Genomic DNA, 24,317 nt, shown 5'->3' with positions numbered 1-24,317 from the left:
AAGTGTCAGGTTAGGTGTTTGAACAATGAGATAGAGGTGTTGGATTGTCAAATGCATTTACATAATAAAGTAGTGAATTGTTAATTTTGAAATTAGTAAAAAGTGATGATATGATATAAAGTAAAAAGAATTTGTAAGAAAAAGTAAAGAAGTTTTGTATTGTAGTGAAATTTTTTTTATTTAAATAGTAATAAAAAATTATTGATATGATATAAAAAGTGAAAAATGTGAGAATATTTTGATATTGATTGTTATTGGAAAATGTAAAAAAAAAAAAAATAATAATAAAAAAAAAAAAAAATACGTAAACAGTGGAGGCCCACTATTCTGCTACGTTCTTGTTCTTTTCAAACAAGGCCATAGGTTTGCATAGGGGTGAGCAAATACACGTGAACCCGCCCCTAAAAACATGGTTTTTAATGTTTTTTTTACGGGTACGGGTTGAATTTTAACCAACTCGTGCGGGGCTGGGCGGGGTGCGAGTTTATTCTCTTTTTTTTTTTTCTCCGAATCCCCGCCCCGTGTAAATTAAAAAATAAAAAATAAAAACCCTAATTTGTTAACCTAAACTAGAGCACTGCCCCCCGTCCCCCCCTCATATATTTTCTTTTTATTTTCTTCTTGATTCTTCCTAGCTAGCATCGTAGCCCTTCTTCTTCTCTTCTTCCTTCTTATTACATACAATCGTCTGAGTGATATTAGAATCAAATGCTCTTATTTGTTTCCTTCATTAAGCAAAAACGCACAAAGCACACCACTTTCACTCTCCTCCTTCGCCAAGCAAATTTGCAGAGCAACCGAATGCAAATTTCCTGACCCAATTCCCGAATTCGCTGATGCCGTAAGTATCTCTTCGCTTTACGTGTATAAATGTTGTGTTCAATAACTATTTTCTCTATTATTTAAGTTTGGTTTGTTACTTTTAATATGTTTTTAGCTTCTTCAGCCAAAGTATCAATCTAAGAGTTTTTTTTATACCCGCGGGGATCCCCGTTCATCTCCACCCCATTCCCACCGGCCCCGCACGAGTGCATGGGGTTTTTCACGGGGTGCGGGTTCCCCAAAGGGTCAAAAAATTCCCATCCCCGCGCCCCCCCCCCCTCCCACCGCATGCTCAGCCCTAGGTTTGCAGGGACCTTTGCCACATATTCTAAATATAAAAATATTTTTTTCTTTAAATTGAGTTTGATTTTTCTTTTAATATAGTCCATTAAATTAATGTGTTCAAAATATATGTATCATTTATTTTTTTTAAAGAATATTTTTATAAGTATCATTTATTTATATTTTTAATATTTTTTTATTATGATCAACACATGTTGTCATCTTATTCATACTGATATGGCGCCTAACAGAATCTGTCAAAATTTTTAACATAATTTGATTATAGGGAACTATTTATAAATTAAGTCAACTACATAGATTTTTTATTTAACTTTAATATCAGAGGGAGCGATTTGTAATTTAAACCAACCACATAGATCAATATTACAATTTTATCTTCTTCTTCTTCTTCTTTTCTTTTTTTTTTTTTATTTTTATTTTATTTTTTTTTTATCATACCTCAAAGTCTTCTGAATTTATTTTAATACCACACTACTACATGGAACTAATTACAAATCAAGTAAACTACGTACATTTGTTTTACATTTTTTCCATAATATATATATATATATATATAGAGAGAGAGAGAGAGAGAGAGAGAGAGAGAGAGAGAATTCATTTGGCAATTTAACTATATGGTCCGTGACAATCCAACTAAAAGATGGCAACTAAAGTCTGAAAATTGATGGACAAACTGTAATATGCTTTTCCCAGTCCCGTAGAGTGGACGAAACCCCATGAAGTTGACCCATCGGTTTATGATGTGATCCCCATCCCTTGGCGAAACCAAAGAGATAATAATAATAATAATAATAATAATAATAATAATAATTATTATTATTATTATTATTATTTGAGTTTTTGTCGTTAGGGTCGTTTTCTACTAAAATTAACAAAAACATTTAGAAGATTCTTTCTGGTTTGGTGATGTAGAGACATGTAGTTAACATTAAGGCAAGCAAAGTTGGATAGTTCGGTCGTTTGTCTATCGCCAACATTATTTCAATGTCCCATCCCTTTCATTTATATTCGACGCTAATAAACTTTTGGTTCTTTGATTCAACGGTTTGATATTTCAGTAGTCCGTTATATATAACAATTTCATACCTATTATATTTCAAACAGGGACAAAGCCAAGGCTCGGTCTGTAGGGAGGCCATCGCTCTCGGTATTTATATATGTCGGTCCTTCCTTTATGCTTTGGCCTTACCGATGAAAAATTTTCAAATTGTTTATTAATATATTTCGGGAGATAATTTTTATTTTTGGTTGAAAAAATATTATGATATGACATAATGATTTAAGTAACGCTGAAAACTTTTAACATTGTCGCGAACTCGGCACGAACTTAATAAAAAATTAGTAGGTTAAGGTTGTTGGGTCTGACCCATTTAATTTAAATCAAACTAGTACTGACGTATATAATCTTATACTCATGTTTTCACATGACTCAAACTCGAGCGTTTTATGTTTTGGATTGGTTATTAATATCTTTAGCTTTAACAAAGTAGTTAATGAACCTGATTTAGAGAGGTAAGATTCATTGGGGAGTGGTAGCTATATTGTTAATTATATAACTTAACCAATGTTCCAAAACCTTGACACTTTTTTTATTATTTTTAAGGATGTGGAAAATGACAAATCCCTGAGCCTGTCTTACGTACAGATATATATGTATTTAATAATGCTATCCATGTGATTTGGTGGATGATTAGATTAGCCCAAAAGTAGCGCATGAAAAGTTGGTCAATTAGAATAAACAGATTTGTTAATTAAATCTAATTATTTAAGAGAGAGTGGGCGGGTAATGGCTGTAGTTGTTTAATAGAAAACAAGTTTTAGTGATGGCATGTAGATTTTATGGGATGAGCAATCACTTAATACATGGGCCATGGCGGCTCAAACTTTAGGCAGTTAAAATATGAAATAAAAGCTTTTAAAAAATATTGGCTTTGTTTTATTTTTTATTATTATTTTAAAAAAAATCATTAACAAATAACTCAAAAACTCAAAATTGCTCACACTTTTATGTCACACAAAGAACATTTTTTCAAATAAAAAATTAAAAGCATTCTTTAAAAAAAAACATTAACAAAGAGAACTACTATTAAAATGCCCCATAAGAAATAAATATTTCCAAAAAAAACATTAATTATAAATTATTCAAGTTTATAATTATAATTTTAATCTCTTTATTATAAATGATTCAAGTTTGATAAAAATTAGAGTTATTTATTAAATGTACCAAGTTTATGGCCTTGTATGACAAAATACTGTGCAGAGATTAAATTTAAATCTAGATAAAGGGTTTTTGACTAAATAAATACGGCTAGAGGTCGCAATGATATAAAAAAAATTTGTGTGATCCTTTTGAGAGTATAAAATTTCTGTGACCATCTAAAAGTTTATATCCTTTTTGAGTGTTGTGAATGTGACTAAGCGACTCCGTTTTTGCTCAATTTCATGTTGGTTATTATTGTCTTTATATTTTATCACCCAAATATCCGATAATCCCTGCACTAAAATTCTTATATGACGATGGTTTATGACCAAATTAATATTCAACCCTCCGTGTTTGAATTAATGGTGTGACCTTAACAATTAGTATTAAACCATGCATCATTTGATTCATGAATAATGCAGCCTATATGTTGAATTGCAAATTAAAAATGCCTGAGTATTATTATGCGTAAACATAATATTAAGCATTGAATACTTACATGTGAATAAAGCTATCAAAATAGAAAGAGTTACCACTATCGAATTAGTGTTAATAGAGTGAAACACCGTGAACGTTAAATTCAAAAATGTGGTGGAATGCTCCTATCCTTTTTTCTTTTTTTGGTTTTTTTTAACAAGAAAATTGATCTTCATTGATATATCAAACGTCCAAAGGCAAATACAGTAAATAGAGATATAAGACTCCTTACACACTAAGTCAGAATTTGGGTGTTGCTTATAATTACCAAATATTACAGAAATAGACATATAAGCCCCTTTTTAACAATAAAACGTCATAAAAAAAGAAATAGGGTTGATCTAGCTATCAAGCCATTAAAAGTCCAATAATATCTAAAAATTTAATAGACAGACTTGCAAAAAAACTACACTAGAACACTGAAAAACCAAAAATAGAAAACATCAAATCATCGATCCGGCATCGTGGAAGACTGTCGTTGCCGGAGACAGCGCGTCTAGACCACGTGCAGTCCCTAGGAACCCCACTACAGCAATCGGTTGCCAGGAACCACCTGTCACAACCTGGAGGGATAAGCGTGGCCCACACGTGCGACTGCCCAAGGAGAAGATCCTTGGCGTGTGCTAGCCACACATCAGGCACTGAAGTTTGATAAGGCCATGACTTGAGGCAATAGAAGCGAAGGAGGCCGGTAAACATCATAAAGGGGCGCGTGTTGTGCTGACTCCGGTGGATAGACATAGATCTGGCTTCAACAATATATAGAGAAAGAAGACAGCCCTGCTAGTTATCGCCAGTGCCACTTCCCAATGCCTTCCTGACTGAAAAAAACCGAATAGAATAGAATAGAATAAATAAATAAATAAAAAAAAAAAAAAAACCATAGCCCTTGAAGGACTATGAGAAGATCCAACTCCACTTAATCTATATAGAGAGAAAAAAAACTCCATAGCCCAAAACGGATTAGGAGATAACCAAAACAAAAAACCTAAACTACCATGGAAGGAGGGAAGCATGATGCCTCCCTCCTCCTCGAACACCGATCTCGCCATCCTCTCTCTTTCTCTAAGCTCTCTTAAACTTTATTGTCCGACTTGTTAGCAATCCATTGTACCTCATCAGCTATTTAAGAACCTATTAAATAACAGCTATAACATGTTTGTTTGTATGTTATTTTTTTTCATCACACACGGAATGCTCCTATCCTAAATACATTGTTCCGTATAATTATGAAGCAAATTGATTTATTGTATGTTTTTAATCTACTGATTGTGTCCTAAATGCATCTAATTAAATTCCGTATCTTATGATTGACACGAGATTGTTTTGCATTACTTTTCAAAATCACAAATAGGTGTGTATTCTAATTGTCCAAAACTTCTTTTATTGAAAGAGACAAAGGGAGAACAGAGAGAATTAGGGATTATTTATTTATTTATTTATTTTTATATTGGTGAAAAGGAATTAATTGAATAATAAAAGGAGGGGAAGATTATTATGGCCAAAGCATGCGACCCTAAATCCCTAATAGAATATTGAAGATTCAAGCATCTTCGAATCATGCCATGGGCATTAGGCATTAGGCCGTCCCACCAAGTAGGGAAGTATGGTTTTCCTGCGCTGGACCACACTCACAAACTTTATACTGTTTGCCACTACCTCAACTTGCACAGTGCGCTACCAACTTTTTTTTTTAAAAAAAAAAATTATTTTATTAAAATGAAATTTCTTTTTAAAAGCAAGTAATTTTTATAAATCGTGCTAAAAATTACATTTTTAATTTCACAATTAATTCAAAATGTGATATGAAAGTCTTAACCAATATATTTTTTTTTAGTAATATCATATATTATATTTTTATCCCACAATGCTGATGTGAGTCAGTATAGTAAAATAATATGATTTTTAAGATTGTTTACATAAGAATTACACGTTTAAAAGATAAATATTAATTTAATAAAATATACGAGAAGAATTTGTTGCCAACCAAGTTAGTGAAAGCTTTATCCTAAGAAGTTGCCACTCTTCATTTTTGTTCTTTTCATGTTTTCTGATAAGAAAATGATTTGTGGGGCGAAAAACCGTTAGGTATGCAAAACCCATTGTGATTGTTTATACTTTATAGCAACTCATGATCAATAGTGACAAAACCTGTTCATGCTCAACCACGTGCCCATCTGGTAGCAATCATGTAGCTGTTCCTCCAACTACAGCCAGCCCTGGATTAAAAGTTTTCACCTAATTGATATCTAGGTTTTTAAGAGCACTCAGGCTTGGTAATTTTCTTTTTATTTAAAACATTACTTTTTTTAATTATTTTATTTAAATATTTCTTATTTTTTTAAAATACTTACATTTCAAAGTTATGTGCATGACTTACTGGAAAGTAGAAAGTATTATTACTATTTTTTTAACGGTTGGTGACTGCAATAGTAACTCACCAATTTTTTATTTTTAGGCTTAAGCAACTAGTCGGATGAAATTACACTTTTTCACCTAAATTTGCAGACAAGTCAAAATAATCTTTGACTAGCTCTGTGTAACAAAAAATGATGTTGTGTACGATTCAACCCAGTGATAAAGATGCAAAATCCGATGGTTTCAAAGTAATAATTGTTTTGTTTGATAACACTTTTCATTTTTTTATATTGTTTTCTCTTTTTTTTTTTTTTTTTAAAAAAAATATTAACAAATAATTTACGACATAAAATACTTACAAAATAATTAAAATTCTTTTCACCTTTACTTTATATCATAACACTTAAAAAAAAAAAAAAAAAAAAAAAAATTACCAACAAAAGAAACCGATCCTTTTGTGAGCCTATATGGATTACGTGTCCCTATGTGGTAAGTAAAACAGTAAAGGCATCTTGACCGCGAGAGGGGGAGGAATTGACGGTAAGAATTTGAAAGGCCGGAAGGTCATCATTGACAGTTTGACACACCGTGTCTGTAAATTAACATTTTATTTACATTTTTAGAGATTATAAATTAACGAGGCATTATTTGATAAATGTATATAAATAATAAAACAGTGGATAGTTAATTTTAAAATTAGTAAAAAGTGATGATATAATATACAGTAAAAAAAATTATATAGAAAAGTAAAAAGAGTTTTATATTGCAATAAATTTTTTATTTAAATAGTAATAAAAAATTATAGATGTGATATAAAATATGAAAAAAAAATAAAAATATTTTAATGCTAATTATTATTTAAAAATATAAAAAAGTAAAAAAAAAAAAGAGTACATAAATAATACTTAAACACTACTAGGTCCATAGCAAGCCTTTGCGAAACAAGGCCAACATCATTATTAACCCATCAACCCTCCCACCTACAACCAATCAATTACACGTTGAAAACCCACAACTATCCATAATGTGATTTATGGTTCTCCAAGTCCAAGACCGAAAAGAAAAAATAGAAAAGAAAAAAAGAAACGTGTGTCCTACTATAATTTATAAGAATGATTGTATTGTTGGTCTCTAGAATTGAACATAATTATTTTTTATTTTTTATAGTTCAAAAAGTTCATGAGAGGTCCTCGTAACAAACAATAATTACGAAATACTACCTAGATCAATTTCTCACCAATTAAGTTAACAAATTCCATTAGTCAGTCACGTCATACCCAAATAGGAAGCTAACACGTGTCCATTACAATCAAAAAAATCTAAATAAATAAAATATAAATATTTGTTTTTTTTTAGAAAATATATATACACACACAAAGGGGTGGCTACCGGTGGGGGTGGCCAGGCCACCCCCGACCACCTCTAGGGGTGGCGTGGCCTCCTCCAAAGGACTTTAGGGGTGACCTATCCATTGAGGGTGGCCTTCGGGCCACCCTCAGTCCCTGGGAGAGGCTGCGGCCACCCCCGGCCACTGTGGTGGCAGTGCGCCACCCCAAATGTGGCCAGGGATGGCATGCAGCCAGCCCCATTATAACCTACATTATCATATGACAATTTATAATTTAATAATTGACCTAGTAAGTGATGTGAATTGTCACGTAAATCATAAATCACGTGACAATTTATATTTTAGTGACTAACATAGTAAATGACTTGTGAGCTATCACATCAATCATAAACATGATAAGTGATATGCGCATTTACCGCGTGACAATTTATATTTTAGTAACTAACATAGTAAATGACCTAGTAAGTGATGTGAATTGTCACGTTAATCATAAGCCACATGACAATTTATATTTTAGTAACTGACGTAGTAAATAACATGTAAGCTGTCACATCAATCATAAACATGATAAATGATATGCGCATTTATCACGTGACAATTTATTTTTTTGTAACTAACGTAATAAGTGCTACATGTATTCTCATATCATTTTGTAAGAAACTAAAAAAAAGAAAAGCTCTCTCTCTATGATATTTAGCTTTATACTTCAATCTAATTCAGGCCATTTTCCTAGGCATTATGGTGTTGGAGAACGTGCCCACAACTTAGCCCAGTGGGCTATAACGGGTCAGGCCCTTCCCCTCATTTTCTATGTTTTGGGTGAGGTAAACAAGCATTATATCAAACATGTAACTTAGCCCAATAGGAGACGTAGTCTAAAACAATTAGGGCCCATGCTGGGTGTGATTATAACTGTCCTATAAGGCCCATGCATGGTTTCTGCAACAAACTATCAGGGAAGCCCCAATGGGAACTTAGACTCAAGGGCTCACTTTGTGCAATGACCAAAGGCTGACTTTCATAAGCCATGGTCCCACATCCTGATGGGTCGTGCTGTACGCACCCATCAGGCCCAATTATCTGTATGCGCGGTTATGGTTGTAAAATTAAACAATTTTATAGATGAATTGTGAGTTAACGACTTATGCTTCATTTGTTTCGGCGTAAAATGATTTATAAAAAATGATTTTGACATTTTTCAGTGTTTGGTAGGGGTGAAATAGTCAACCGAAAAATTATTTCTGTTTGACAAAAAATGCTTAATAAATTTCGAAAAATGATTTATGCTTTGGAAAAACGTAAATCATTTTTTGAAGACGCCAGGCGCATTCGACTCCTTTTAAACAACACAATCGACCTTTCACGTTCAAGCAGTCGTCCATCACTGAAATCTTACCGATACCGAAATCCGATAACATCCGGTCAATGTCGCCGGAATTCAGTGACAGAATCCGGTCAGCCCAGATTCCGGCCGGATAGATCTGGCCAGAACGACCGAATACCAGTGGTTCTGGCAGGATTCCGACCAGTAGGCCGGAGTCCGGCAGTTTGGCCAGAATCCTGTCACTTTCACTAGAATCCGACCAACCCAGACTCCGACGAAACAGTCCGGATTCCAGCCTTTATCTCGAATTCTGGCTATAGTAGCCGGAATTCAGTAAAAGTGGCCTGAATCTTGTCGGTCAGTGATGGAATCTCGTCACCAGTGGTTTTTATATTATTTTACATTAATATTTATATGTTTTGAATAAAAATTGATTTTCATAGGTTAATAAGATTGAATAAAAATATAAAAAATATATGTGATGTTCCGTACGTGCCAAACACCAAAAAATACTTTTGGCAAAAAATATTTTTTAGAAAAAATAACTTCTTTAAAACCATTTTATGACGAAAAATATTTTACGTCGAAATAAATAGAACATTAGTAAATAAACTCTTAATCAAACTGTCAGTGTGACATGAGCCCCTTTATTCAAATAACACCCCCCTCGGCCCTCTCTCTCTTTTGTTTTACGGCATTAAATACAAAATTGACCTTCCTCATAAATCAAGGTAACCTTTTCTTGAAATAGATTAGCGAAACAACAAAAAAATAATAATAAAAAAAATCTTCGAAAATAAATGCATAACTTTCTGAAAACTGGAAGCGCTTTTACGAAAAACACTTGTGTAAAATACCTTTCCTTTAAATCAAACAAGAAAAACTTTTCTACTTACTTGAATAATTGTAACTATAACTAGTTACTAGCTTTTCTACCAATGTTCTCTATATGTCAAACCACATGCGTATACATAATGATACCATTCGATACACATGATAATAGAGAATTTTAAGCAACATAATTAAGACAAAGCATGCTTTGTAATACAAACACATATACATATACACATTTTTGTATTATGAACGTCCTTCTTTTTAACTTGCCTAACTTTTATTTTACCATTTTATTTTACATCTCTTTTTAAATATTAAGGTGATTATTCTCATAACTAAACACCAAATCGACATCGTGGGAATAATTGGCCACAACATGATCGAGTACCAAATCGACATCATTGGTGATTCTCATATGCTAGAGCACTAGACTGACGCCACGATTGATTTTGTTCGCATGACTGAGCACCAAACCAACATTATAGGGAAATCGACCACCACATGATTGAGCACTATACTAACACCACGTGTGATTCTCTATAACAACAAACCATGATCGAGCACCAAACCGACACCACGAGTGATTTTCACATGACGCCATGTTTGATTCCTATCACTTTATACCTTATTTATTTTTTGTTTTAACTTTCATTTTAACATAATATTTCTTTCATTACTTCAATTATTTTTGCTTTAAAATTTTGGATTTAAACCTTTATTTCAAAAGCTGGCAATTTCACTACTCGTACCTTCTCTAATTGTTCTTTGAAAACCTTTTTTTTCCATCAATTATTTTTTCCTCAATCATGTAAATCATATTGAAACATATCTTGACATACATAAAATTACGTATGGTAGAAGCGAGTAATTTTATTATTATTATTTTTTTAAATATGAGCAAGTAATTCTAAATATTTATATAGCATCATAATTTAATTTTATTGGGTTAATGTGTCTGTGTCAATTAATTTTTAATTTTTAATAAAGTTAATATTAAAACTGATAAATATTGTGAGATAGTCCGATAATATAAAAGTGAAATAGAAAATGAATATATTATTATCATTACTATAGTAGGAGAATAGCCCGAGCATTAAACATGCATGGACTGCACGCGTGATTATAGGCGCATGAAAGGGTTGAATCCGTACTTTGTAGCATTGAATCAATCATGAAAAATTCCTGAAAAGGGCTCCCCGGTCAGCTGCTAATAAATCAAGATGCCGAAAATGCCATCTGATCCAACCGTCCGACTAAAAAGAAACCAATGGTACTTTAGTCATTAAAATATTCCGATTTCCCTCTCAAATCTATCTATTGCTATTTTGATTTCCCTCTCCTTTTAAAAATTAAAAGTAGAAAAATAAGGAAACCTAATCTATTTTCTATATCTAGCGAAGCAATCTGCGCCGTCGGATGTGGCGCACTGAAGTCAGCAATAAAGGCATGGACTGGCCCACCCCGAGCCCGGCCAATGGGAGAGAGAAACGTGCAAGACAATACATATCTACTCCCAATGGTTTTTTTTTTTTTTTGTTTCTTTTCAGAAACTGTTGCTGGAAATTTTGGCGGGCAAATCCGTGAAATTCAAATGAAGCGCACAAAACCCTAGCGGGCCCTATCGCTTCCTTCTCTCTCTCTCTCTCTCTCTCCCCCCCCCCCCTCCCTCTCTGCGAATTTCTAGGGTTTAGCTGTGAAGTCTCTGCGGCTCCGAGGTTCGTGTTTTCTCTGGTTGTCTCCGATCGATCTGAGTTAGGAGTTTATTTTGTCTGTTCTGTTCCGATCTCCGACGAGCTTTGAGTTTTATGATCTGACTTTCGATTTTTTGGGTGTAACTTTGATTACAGAGAACTCAATTGAAGATCTCCGAGAAGGTTTCTAGTTTCTAATTATTATGTAAGTACCGTTAATTTGCAAGTTTGTTTGTTTGTTTGTTCTCTGTGTGTGTGTGTGTGAGCAATACTAGGATTTTTGATTTTTTGATGTTTCTGCCGTGTTTTCTTTCATTTCTTGCTTTTTGTTAGCATGAACAATTGAATTTTATTTCTACGTTGAAGGATTTGCTTTTTTTGAAATCTGATGTTTCAGGTTTGATTAAATTAAAAATTGAAGATTTTCGGAGGAAATAAAGAACAAAGTAAAAATTTTGGGGAAAAAAATAATGGGTAAAGCGTCTCCAAAAGATAGGGAATCGAGGAATTCCAAGCGGAAAAAGCGGATACGGGCTTCGAGCAACAAGTATCTGAAGCCCGGTACGCTTGCACAGCTTCGGTACAACAAGGCCTCGGCTGCGAGGTCCTGTACTGATCTTGGGAGGAAAAGGGTCGCGGTGTTGGAAGCCAAGAAGTCAGAGAGTGATCTGGCGCTTGAAGATAATAAGACCATTGATAGAAGCCCTTTGATGTTGTCGCCGGTGAATTTTGTTAAGCAGAACAATTTCCTGGGAACACCAAAGACACCTCGAGTTGAAGATTGTGAGTTCGAGTCCCGGCTTGAGTCGCTTCCAATGGATTTGCTGGTATAATTTATACATTTGTTAGTTAGAACTTGCTTGTTTATCTGTAATCATGTAATTTTGAATATATTATTCTTTCATTTTATGTATTGAAATTAGGATTTTGAGATTTTAGTTACCATGTTGAAGATTCCAACTTTTTATTATTCTTCGTCTTGTGCATGGTTATTACCATATCGAGCACCGTAGATTGGAGCAAGTAGAATGATGAAAGGTGGATGTTTAATTTCTGGATCATTTTCCTAGAATTTGTTTCAAGGTGTGAGTTATGCATGATCATTTTTACCTTACCAGTATCATATGGTACTCCGTACATCCTGAGTTTCTGGAGTTGAACGAGTATATGGGGTAAGAATATATCTGTTTTTTTTGGTGAAGCTGACTTCCTGTGGTTTGCTTGATGCTGCATTCTTTGTCTCGTTTCATGCGTGAGGTGAGAATGATTTGCCTGGCGTTTTGCTCACTGCCACTGAATGTATGCTTTAGTCACAGAAGGTCTTAAATATGGATAGTTGGGCAATTTTTGCTCGGAAAAGGTGTGAAGATTTGATTTGAGCTTGTCGAAATTTTGGAAATTACTCCACCAGATACTCATTTTAGGTGTTTTGCTTTATAGTGTCTTAACAGAACCCGGTTTTAGCAGTAACTTTTTTACTTAATATAAATTATTCCATTGTGCTTCTTACTTTGATAGCCATATAATCATATTTTTGCTTTTTATTCTTTAAAAAACATAAGACTGGACCTTTAATCTCATGTCCATAATTATAAACAGGCACACAACACTTGCACAAATCTTCTTGCGTTGTATGTTTGTTGGGGGTATATGTATCTATTTTTGAATGAATGCTGCAAGGTGCGCCCATACATGCATATCTAGTTTCTGTATTTTTTTTTTGTGTTGTTTATGTGTTTGTATTGAGTCACTAATTCCTGTTTGTTTCTTGAATTTGAGGTTAAAATACTTTGCCACTTGCACCACGACCAACTGAGGGCTGTTTTTCATGTTTCTCAAAGAATTAGAAAAGCTGTAAGTTCATCCCTCTCTCTCTGGAGTGTGTTTGTATGTGGATCAATTGTGATTTTGAGTTGAAGATGGATGGTTCTGTTTATACTACTGTGGGCAGGTCGTGCTTGCAAGGCAATTCCACTTTAATTATACTACTCCAGATCGCTCTCGACAAGAGATGTTAAGAGCAATGACTCCTCGGCCAACAGAACACTGGCCATTTGTTAGGTAGTTATCTCAAACTTAAAGTTGTCCTTGTTTTCTTTTCGGTATCCAAGTTCAACTTTTAATGCTTCTATATTTTTTTTCCCTGTCATTTACCCTTTGAAAATGATCCTTTGCAGCAGGGCAGATGGAAAGGGTATTTGGTTGCCTAGCCCACATACCCCAAAAGCACCAAGGCACGGTCCTCGGCCACCGTCTCGTCTCAAATTCTCTGAGATGCGGCAGGTTGCAGCTGTTCTATTCCCAGAATCAGCTTTTCCCTCGAGATGCATGGTTCCATCTGCTTTACCAAAGCCCCTGTGCAAATCCTTGGCTTCTAATCGAGTTCTATTCTATGAGGATGAGTTATGTCATGCTGTTGCTCAGAATAAACTTCGTTGATTCCTTGTCTTGTTTCTTGTCGCCTCATGTTCCTGTGTATAGTTTGTTTCCAGTCTCTATAATTGGTCATAGTCAGGGTAGGGAGTGCGCAATTTTGTAGATTTTCTGGGGCAATTTTAGGTGATATGAAACTTAAGATTTGTGTTAGGGTTGAAAGTTTTAGGTGATGGTTGTGGGAATAACATATTTCAAACTGGTTACTTGTATATTTCCTATATATGTTTGAAAGAATGGCTTGTTCTTTCTTCTTAGCAGGACAATTGGTACTATTGTTTGTTTGAAGTATCAATTGTTCCCTAGTATTTTTTTTTTTTGTCAAAGCAGCATGATTTTTGAGGATCTGTACTTATCAAATCATGCTTCTGCTTATATTGTCCACAATTTTTCATGTTTTTGCTGGTGTTGCATGTTCCCATTCATTAATCGAGTAATTTTAAATGGTCAAATCTCATCCCACTTTGATCTTATTGTGCTTAAGTGGTGGTGCCTATTAGCCCTTCATTTTTTTTTTAATAAAGCTTAAGTCAAAGACTAATAGGCGCTGGAACATCAATCTAATAAGATGAGAGTTTAAGGAAACAATGATGTTAAAAGATGAAGATTGTGTTGCTACGGGTCGATGAGCACTTAGTAGTATGTATAACATTTCTTTTTGCGTAAATTGAACACTGTTGTTGCATGTTTCCATTTATGCCCCTTGTAGAATAGGGAAAAAAAAACAAGATTTAAACTTACTTTTTGTAATTGTTACATCAACTTTTAAATAAACTTAGTTTAATACAACTTTTTCCAATGCGTCTGGTCATTTCAATGAGCAGAAGATAAGATGGTGTAGGCATCAATGATCAATGGAACTTATTTCCTGTCAATTGTTTGATTGCACTTTCTTGATAGTTGTTATCAGTCATTATCTATGGCCGTGTTTATGTTTATTAGGAAATGTACGTGACCTCCCAACTGTATTTTGGGTTTCCTATTTCAGAGGGCTTGGTTACTTCAATTGTTTGTCATTTATTAGAAGTTAGAACAGACAGCGAAAGGAACACTTCTCTGATAAATGCTACTACTATGGTTCTACCACTTACAGTCAAAGCACATGACAAAAGGTAGGGCATAAATGAACAGAGCCGCTCATGAACATGCTCGGCTTGGCGCATAATCGGTTTATTAATTCAACTAATATTTTTTGTTACATAATACCATAGATTTATAACATCTCTCAAAATGTTGGAATTATTTTAGGAAAGAGATGAAGCACATACAATGTAAAGTTATTACATAACCAAAAGAGAACTAGTCATGGCCCCTCAGAAGAATTCTTTCATGTGCTTCTCCAAGATCACAGGGGCGAGAATCTTATAAGCCTGCTCTGAGGGGTGGTAACTGTCCCAAAATATATATTTAGAGGCATCGGTACATGTATTATGTGTCAAGGGGTTACATAGAATGCTGACCTCTATATTCCCTGTTCCACAGCACCCTTTGTTCGCCACTTCAAATCCTGAACCATGAGACAAGGATCAAGAAAATATGTATTACGGGTTTGAAGTTGTAAAAACCTACATATAGAGTCGATAAAACAATTAATTTAATCATTTAATTAATATTTTCATACTTTAACACTTATTTTGACCCGTGGAATATTTAATAAAAATGAACAGTAAATTATAGAGTTAGGGTTGAACTGTGGACGGCTGCTCTGATACCATTCTTATAAGCCTAAGCTTTTCGAAGTAAGTGAAGATTTAATAGTGAGCGTGATTTTCACTTAGAAATTTGGAAGTGAATCAGAATGGGTTAATTAATATTTTGAAATATTTTAAGACTCTCCCACGTATGGGTTCTAACTTCATGTTAAGGCTTGACGTGTGGAATATTTTGTTAGAATATAAATTAAATGATTAAATATAAATTAGAGCAAATGTCCTGAATTCGAACATTGTCTTTGTCATTCACCTTCTATTTTAGTTAAATATTTCACGTGCTGAACATCATTTATTAAGGAGGAGTTTGAGCCCATACACGAATAAGTGGAGATTTAATGTTCCATGAACTTGAATTTTCACTTGGGAAATTGAAAGTGAATCACAAGTATTAAAATTGGAGAAATGCTAGGTTGTACACCCTTGTACTTCTGCTGTCCAACCCATTCTATGTGGATCTTTTTCTTTGTTTGTTTGTTTTTTTTTTTTTGAAAAAAAAAAACAAATAAAATAATAAATGAAAGAATAATAATTTAAAGAGATCCACATATGATGGGTTGGACAGCTAGAGTACAACTTGGCATTTATCTTAAAAATGATGGTGGTGGTGGTGATTACCATATTGAGCAGGGTTTTGGATAATGTCAAGCAAGGGTTTATAGATATCAAGGAAGACAAGCCTGGCGTCTGGAAGCCTTTTATTGAGGGAAGCCATTTGGAAGGAGAGCTTTGAATTGAAGAGAATGGCTGCTTGGTTGGCAGACTCAGAACACCCTCTCTGTATGCCTCCACCCAGTGTTCTCTGTGATGGCACACACCCTATTGATGGTAAGCTTAGTACTCCAATCCTTCTTGCTCCCAGTCCATAAATTTCCTGCCACATTTTATTTTATTTTTTAATCCCTACTAAAAATACAAGAAAGTATTCATCCACACTCAAAATAATAATAATAAGAAGAAAAATTCTTTAACTTCATATTTTTAAATTGATTGTTTAGATATCATATTTTAACACATGGATCTAATCAACAAAAAATTCGTGAATCTTTTTGTTTAAAACAAATGCATTGTTAATGTTAGAATATATCTAAAATATACTTACCTTTTTAGCTTGATATCAGAATTTGATTCTACAACTAATTTATTATGTATATATTTTACATTAATTTCCGATTCTATTCTTATTGTATTTCCTCTTCTGACTGGCTTCATTCTACTGTAAATAAGTTTGACTTGCGTATAGTTGGATCAACACCAATTTAGTTGTATACACTTTTCTTAAATTTCTATTTTCCTAAATGCCAGTCTGCCGAAATGAGGCCATGCATGACCAAGTCTCTTTTTTTCCTAATTATTTTTTTTTTATTATTATTTTATAGATACTTGTAAATGAACTACAAACTAAAGTCAATGCTAATTAGGCTTAAAGAAAATAAAATTACAACAAATTATGGTTGGGCAACCCAACAATAAACACCAAAGAAAGTAATTACGCGGAGACAATACATCAAATGAATAACGCGGGCCTATAGATTCTTGGCACGAATGTGAAGAACCCATGCCACAAATAAAGATGATAAAAAGTGTGTATAGAGTCCAAATGACCCAAACACCTGTTAAGTAACAATTACAGGGAACACATAGAAGAGACATTAAACAAAAAACCCAAAAAAAACACAAGCAAAATAGCAAAGCCAGCATAGTGGAGGGGAAGACAGCGTATGAAGTGGTGGATGACAAAACGCTCAACAGAAGATGGCCGACGCGTCCGCGGTGAGAGACACGAGCCGACGCGTGCTGGCCGGATGGAGACGGGACCGATGGTAGATGGAAGCGGTGAAGCCGAGGAGCATGGTGGAGTGGCACGTTTGAGGGTGGAGATTTTTGAAGTTGACAGATCTGAGTTTGAAAAATCCAAATCCAAAATCTTCAGAAATATGACGGAGCAGCCGATGAGAACGGTTGTGGGGGGGGGGGGGGGGGGGGGCGAAATCCAAACGATGGGTGATGGAAGAGGAACCAACAAAGCTGATATTGAAAGATAAAACCTCAAAAGAGGTAGATAGGGCCTCCAAAGAGGCGGATATGGCATTCAAGAAGGCGGTTGGAGCCTCAAAAGAGGCTGGAAAGGGAGGGGGAGGGAGGAGGAGGGGAGTAAAGGGGATCGGAAGAGGGAAGAGGAGGGAGTGGATTTCACTACAACCTCCTCCTCGGCAGCCATGGTTAGCAAAGAATATATCTTCAGGAGGAGATCGGGAGAACGGAGCGTTTGTCTTTAGAAAATGGGCCTTTTAGTCTAAAAACAAATAAATAATAATAATAGTAAAGATACTCGGTCTCTTTCAAAAACTTTGCTATGGTTTTAGATGCATATATATATATATATATATATATATAAGGACTTATGCATCGGAGTCATCTCCGCAGCCCATACGGGCAAACTCCAGCGCTTCCGATTGATATTCGCCTATTCGGGCACCAAGAAAAGTGTTCTAACAAACAAGTTTGTCAAATGATTAAATATCACTAGTGCAATCACGGTAATCACCCAGTACTGTCTTTAAAACATTACCCGGAAGAAGCTTGTCGCTGATCTAACCATTAGATCAGTATATCCCTGGATATCATAATGTGCTCTCCTGAATGGTGTGGAAAAGTAAGTATTTGCAATGTCGTCGCTCCCTGTGCAAACTATGAATATACTTTTTGACAACATAGTCGCTGCTCTGTCTTCTCCTATTGCTGTCTTTATCTTCTTCATGTAATCTTTGAACATTTTTATTTGATCCGATAGTGAAAGGACAGACTGATTATTGAAATGAATCAAAAAGTAATTATCATAAAATATTAGACATTATATATATATATATATTTTAAAAAAGGAGGTAGAGGGAGAGGGAGACGGAGGGTTACCACTATTTTAGCAGTGAGAGGATCATATCCTGCACCCCCAGAGGCAAAACTTACACCAGTAAGGAGGTCTGGAAGCTTCAGGTTCGGGTCAAGATAAGCCGGCAAAATCTTCTTTACACCAAACAATTCAGCTGAAAATTTGTTTAAGAATCTTTCAGGAAGTTGAATGTATAACTTTAATATTATCAGCACTGCATTATTTCTCCAGAGAAAAGAAAAAAAGCATCTCTAATATTATTATCAGTGCACTACAAAAAAAAAGAAGCCATCTTTAGTAACGTATTTATTTTTTATTTTTTTGTGTTGCTTGTACAAAACAATGTTAGATGATGTCGTTTACTGCTCAAAGGACACTAACGTCACAAAAATTAGTTAGGCAGCAGCAATAGCAAATGTTCAAACACTACCTAGGAAGTCTGAGGGGACCCTTCCATTGCTGAACCTTCCAGTTGGCTGTCCTCCTATGAAATCCCTCCCATATGGTGGGAAATTGCACTTGATCAGAGTGTTAATGTTGTTGTTATTGCCCGGATCCACTATTGAATCTCCAAAGACAATAAGAGCAGGAACTGTTTCATTCTCAGGCATTCTTGTAGTCCTGCCTGCAGTGTTATGGAAAATGATGAGCATGGTGATGTAGAAAATAATGTTTGAGGAAGAAGAAAGAGGTTTTTGGGAGGGAGACTTCATGGTATAATTATGATTATATTTTATGGAGCTTCTTCAACTTCTATGGGGGAAGAAGAGAAAGCAAGGCTTTTCTGTGTGCAATGCATGGCTATGGAGCAACCTATTTATAATTGGATCTAGTGAGATTGTATTGAAAGGGAAAGGTTAGAATTAATGCCATTTTCAAAGTAAAAGTACATGATTCTTGAAATTTTTTGCCTGAATTCTTTTCAGGAAATTGGGATCAATTAAAATAAACACGCGCAAAAAATAACTGAGACCGGTAAAATTTTCTAGAAGCTGAAAAATCTGAATTAAGATCGTCTATAATTATTTGTTCGAATTTGAGAGAATTCGAGTAGGTAGTATTATAAGTAGTCTCTCACAATCACTTGCCTGACTTATTTTAAATTCAAACAAATAATTATAAACGAGCATGATCAGAAAAATGTTACGACATACATCCAGATTTACTGTCTCTCCAAGTGAAACCTTGAGTGCCACTGCCACCCATAACTTACCACATGGGTTTTGAACAACAAAATTAATGTTAGCATTAAACGAACACTACAAAAAATGCTGCAATTAGCTGTGTTTTTATGTTCTGTTTTTTCTTTTCTCTCTTTTTTTTTTTTTTTTTTTTAAAAAAAGGAACAAAAATTTTAGTCACGTGTCTTTCATTACACGTGGCTAGACTTGCCTATTTTTTCAGAAAAATAAAATTACAGTTAGCCACTTGAGGTGGCACGTGGCTAAACGCTACATGCCTAAATAACCGCATATATAAAGGAACACATGTCTAAAATTGCATTTAATTACACCCGCATTCACTGCGTGTAACCCACGTAGCTAAATGCACGTGACTAACAGTTAGCCATGTGTATAACCCCATACACGTGGCTAACTGCAAGTGACTAAAAACAAAATTTTTTGTAGTGAGATTAACCACTCGAATCATATCATTGGAACTAGGAAGAGATATTTTGATATCACAGTCTTAATGGCCATGATATCAAAAATATCAATCAGAGTCTTAATGGTCGCCGAGTCACGGACAAAGATATGACAGTATAGTCTTAATTAATGGTGGTCTCAACCATACATGGACCACCTGAAAAACACAAAGATAGCTGCTTTGATTTGTATTTTTTGCTGATCTAATCAGCACTTTCATGGAGGCTGTTAACAGTCATTTTCTTAGGTCATCTCTGTATTAATAACAGAACGTGAATCCTCCTCAACTGCATGTCCAGCCATTTTCTTAGATGGATATACACTGGCTGAAGCATAAGCATCCAAAACATCCTGCCGCCAACACCGACATACTCCTTTACATACTTCTATCTGCTTTTGCGGTACTAGTTCTGATTGATATTTTGGCACGACAAAAACTGTGCTAACAATTAAATTTATTTATAATTTGTACGTACGGATGGACAAAGATTTCATCTAAATTAGGTAGGAAATATGAGCCTTTTTTTGGCAAAGTACTGTGCAAAACAAAATAGTAGAGAGTTAATTTTTGAGTTAATAAAAAGTGATAGGTGTTATATAAATTAAAATGAATTTGTATAGAAAAGTAAAAAAAATTTATATTGTAGTGAATTTTTTTATTTGAATAGTAATAAAAAATTATTGATACGATATAAAAGGTGAAAAAGTTTGAATGTTTTGATGTTGATTGTTTTTGGAAAATGTGAAAATAAGGTTGGAAATGATGTTGCACTATTCTGTTTGGTGCTTTCCAAACAAGGTCATGATCTTTTGTTATTTCAAGATATAACTCTTGACCACTTTGTCTATGTGATAAGGTGGTCCCTTAGCTAGCTTTAAGGGTTTTTTTTTTAGGAAAAAAAAATGTAAAAGTAAAAGTTGCCACGTGGATAAAGGTGGTCAGAAGTTATGTGTTAGAATGGTAATGTATAGTATTTCATATATATATATATATATATCTATATTTTTTTTTTTAAAAAAAAAAAAAAATTGTTCTTCTCACTTTTTGCTCTTAATTTTTTCCCTTACCATAACGTGTGAGAATAAAATTGCGCGTTTTCTCTCATAAGAGTAATGATTCAACACTACCCAAAGATATAACTTTTCACCACCTTGTCTATGTGGCAAGGTGGTCCATCACCTTAATTTATTTTTAAAAAATAAAAAAACTCAAAAAATAGTAAGGGATCACCTTCCCACATAGGTAATGTGGTAAAAAATTGTATGTTTGGATAGTATTGAATCATTATTCCCACCATAAATTGCCACCAAGGTTCACAGTGAACCTTCGACTTAATCGGCCAAAGGGGGTGGCCCACGTTCTCATAAAATGCCACCAAGGCAATACTTGGTCAAGTTATCAATCTTTCCTTCCGGGCATTTTTTAACGGCTGTGCGGATCAGATTTCTTATAAAATTGTAGATTTTCAAAAATTATGTTAATTAAGGTAGTTTTATGCATTGAACGACATAAAAAATATTATATATTAAAAATGTGACTTGTTAATAATGAGAATTGAGTATATTTTTATCAGGTTTTTACACTTTATGTCGTATAAAAGTTTTAAATAAAAAACTATATTTTGATTTAGTTAAAAAGAAGTGTCTCTTCAAAAGTGAAGAAAAAACATTTTTTGGAATTTTTTTTTTGTTGGCTCAATAACGTGTCATATATTTAATATGTAGCATTTTTCACGTCATTCGACGTAAAAAATGTATGCATTTTCGCTTTTTTTTTTTTTTTTTTTTTTTCATCTTTTCATTTTATGTACAGAAAAAGACAATTTTGATAGGTATATTCTAGTGAGCATGGAATATGATTATTTCTATTTTAAATGAAATGAATATTATTCATTTTTATGGTCAGGATTTAAAGTTGATACATCTAATGGTGTATATGAAGTCAATGTTGGCACATTTAAATAATGTGAAATCATGTACACTATTAGATGCATTAACTTTAAATCCCGATCTTTCATTTGAATTAAATGAAATAGAGATGATCCTATTCTAGTGACCATTATTGTAGTAACTCATCAATTTTGAAGCTAAATTTTCAAAAAACTTTTGTTGCTGGGGTTTTCTTTCCTAAATCACATTTTGATAATATATTATATTATATTATATTAAAACAAATTCCAGTTTTTAATTTAGTCTATTAAATTAACATGATTTCAAAATGCATGTAATTTTTATTAGAGCACATGGGAATCACATTAGATACATGTCAATTTAATAAATTGAATTGACAAAAACTTTTGTTCTTTAAAGAAAGAGAACGACCTACACATGCAAGTCTTCATTAACCACCATACAAGAAGTTCTCTTTCATGCTTTTGGAGTGGGACAAGCCATAAGAACAAGTTTCTAAATTTTATAGCATAACATGGTGTCAAAAGGACTAGATTATTTTTTTTTTCCTTTCCAAGTGTATTAATTAGGGTTTTAGTCTTAATGTAAGTCGACAGATGATTATTGCTGATATAGGATAGATCGATGATCGAACAAGTGGGTCTCATCTCAATGTAAATCAATTCTTATTCATCTAAAAATGAAAACTACAAGGCTAATTAATAATAAAGTGGGTTTGACAAAGTAACTGAAACCAAGCCGAATTAATTCAAAACATTATGAAGATAAGCATAGCTAGGACTAAATCCTTACTCTAATCTCTAATTAAACTAATAAAATGTAAGCTTTATCAAGATAAGGATCTCTCACAAGATAAGCATTATTATATCTAAATCATAGTCCAACGACTAAATCTCTATCAATATTAAAAGAGTACCAACCATGCACACTTAATTTACTACTAGATCGATCTCTTTATATATTAAGGAGACCATGTATAAGAATAACTAGCTAGGTGGGTTGCCACCGATCTGTTGATGTCCGGCCACCATCCTAATAAGGGTTCAAAGCTCAAGTAATCTCCCCCCTTCATTCTCTTCCTTGCAATTGCCTCCCTTTCTTCCATATACATGCTGCAAATCGAAGACCATTTCAAAGGGTACGGTAATTAAATGAAGGAGAAAATTAACGAGGACACAACTTCAACTTTGAGATTTATAGATACCTATCATCAAGAGGCAGCTGCTGTACCGGTGGCGGCGCGGTCACATGAAAGGCATCGGGAGTTACATAATTAAAGTAGACTCGCCTTGCAAGCACAACTTGATCATATCACACAATCACGCCTAATCCGCTCGGATTGATTGCAAATGTGAGAGAGCCTCGATAATGTACACTTATGTAAATACTTACTGATCGAGAGCGGGTTGATTGAGACCACTCTCAAATTCTATATCCATAAACACACTACAGATAGAGAGAGAAAGAACTTACAGCTTCCCTAATTCTTGGAGAAACGTGGAAAACAGCCTTGAGGTGGTCGCGGTCGTGGTGCAAGTGGCAGAGTATTTTGACCTCAAATGAATTATTCATAAAACAAAAAGGAATTAGTAACCCAAAACAAAAAATAAAAACAAGTCAATCTGTAGATTAAGGCTAATATCAAATACCAGAATCTCCAATGGAAGCGACTCCAACTGTGAGTCCGACACATAACCTTCATCTCGAGGTGTCTTTGGTGTCCCTGGGATACTCATGTTCAAGAGGGAGAAGTGGGTCTTTTTCGAGGAGGGGAAGGCTAAAATTAAGCTTAAGAAATTAGAAAGTATTTACGTGCTTCTTTCAGTTTCTAATAAGTAATTTTGGTGGTTCATACCAAGTGGGAGACTTCAGCCTTATCATAATTAAGCCAAAATTGAAACTTTAGTAGATTTGAATTGCAAATTCCAAAAGATAGGGATTATAATTGTTAGAATATATTCTGATAACCGCCCAATTGGGCTCATTATTTTTCTTCCTCTTGGCCTGCAATCGGCCCCTAGTCAGTGTCCGTCAGTATTCACCACCAGACTCCGTTTTCTATTTTCAAACTCAAGCTTTCAGAATTTTTCACCTTAAAGTTGAGGAAATGTTAGAATATAATCAGAATATAATATTATTGACTTATATTTCGTAGTCTAGGTCGATTTTTATTTCCTAGTATAAGTTGATTTAGGTTTACTTGTATAAGTAGACTTATTCAGCTATAAATAAGATTCAGATACCTATGTATTATAAACAATCAATAATAATAGTATGCATCGTAAGCCATTTATACTCCAATTACAATAAATTCCCATCTCAAGAGGTAACTCAATTGTCTGGGAACGAAGCCTAACGAAGCCCTCATGAA

At 34.1% G+C, this 24,317-nt stretch overlaps 2 protein-coding genes across 2 annotated transcripts; one reads left to right on the top strand and one right to left on the bottom strand.

Annotated features, from left to right (window-relative positions):
* Positions 1-11,302: 11,302 nt before the first annotated feature.
* Positions 11,303-14,037, top strand: LOC133852027 (F-box protein At4g35930). Its single transcript, XM_062288692.1, has 6 exons — positions 11,303-11,381; positions 11,514-11,562; positions 11,755-12,184; positions 13,137-13,211; positions 13,309-13,418; positions 13,535-14,037. The coding sequence occupies exons 3-6, from the start codon at positions 11,828-11,830 to the stop codon at positions 13,794-13,796; spliced, it is 804 nt and encodes a 267-aa protein (XP_062144676.1). The 5' UTR covers positions 11,303-11,381; positions 11,514-11,562; positions 11,755-11,827; the 3' UTR covers positions 13,797-14,037.
* Positions 14,038-14,907: 870 nt separating this feature from the next.
* LOC133852378 (GDSL esterase/lipase EXL3-like) lies at positions 14,908-19,159 on the bottom strand. Its single transcript, XM_062289118.1, has 5 exons — positions 18,820-19,159; positions 18,413-18,543; positions 18,072-18,305; positions 16,118-16,373; positions 14,908-15,297 (listed from the first exon to the last, which is right to left on the bottom strand). The coding sequence occupies exons 1-5, from the start codon at positions 19,100-19,102 to the stop codon at positions 15,104-15,106; spliced, it is 1,098 nt and encodes a 365-aa protein (XP_062145102.1). The 5' UTR covers positions 19,103-19,159; the 3' UTR covers positions 14,908-15,103.
* Positions 19,160-24,317: the final 5,158 nt, after the last annotated feature.

The sequence above is a fragment of the Alnus glutinosa genome, chromosome 12 (genome assembly GCF_958979055.1).
Source record: "Alnus glutinosa chromosome 12, dhAlnGlut1.1, whole genome shotgun sequence".
Lineage (NCBI taxonomy): Eukaryota > Viridiplantae > Streptophyta > Magnoliopsida > Fagales > Betulaceae > Alnus > Alnus glutinosa.
Note: the sequence above shows the minus strand (reverse complement) of the source record. Positions and strands in the feature narration are given on the sequence as shown.

Bases quoted from the DNA above. Each gene is read 5' to 3' on its own strand.
- LOC133852378 (XM_062289118.1), bottom strand. From the start codon at position 19,102: ATGAAGTCTCCCTCCCAAAAACCTCTTTCTTCTTCCTCAAACATTATT. The intron at 18,306-18,412 runs GTAACCCTCCGT...TTCAATAATCAG, and splicing joins CTCTCACTGCTAAAATAGTG to TCTGTCCTTTCACTATCGGA. The intron at 15,298-16,117 runs GTAATCACCACC...CTCATGGTTCAG, and splicing joins CCAAAACCCTGCTCAATATG to GATTTGAAGTGGCGAACAAA.
- LOC133852027 (XM_062288692.1), top strand. From the start codon at position 11,828: ATGGGTAAAGCGTCTCCAAAAGATAGGGAATCGAGGAATTCCAAGCGG. The intron at 12,185-13,136 runs GTATAATTTATA...CTTGAATTTGAG, and splicing joins CGCTTCCAATGGATTTGCTG to GTTAAAATACTTTGCCACTT. The intron at 13,419-13,534 runs GTAGTTATCTCA...GATCCTTTGCAG, and splicing joins GAACACTGGCCATTTGTTAG to CAGGGCAGATGGAAAGGGTA.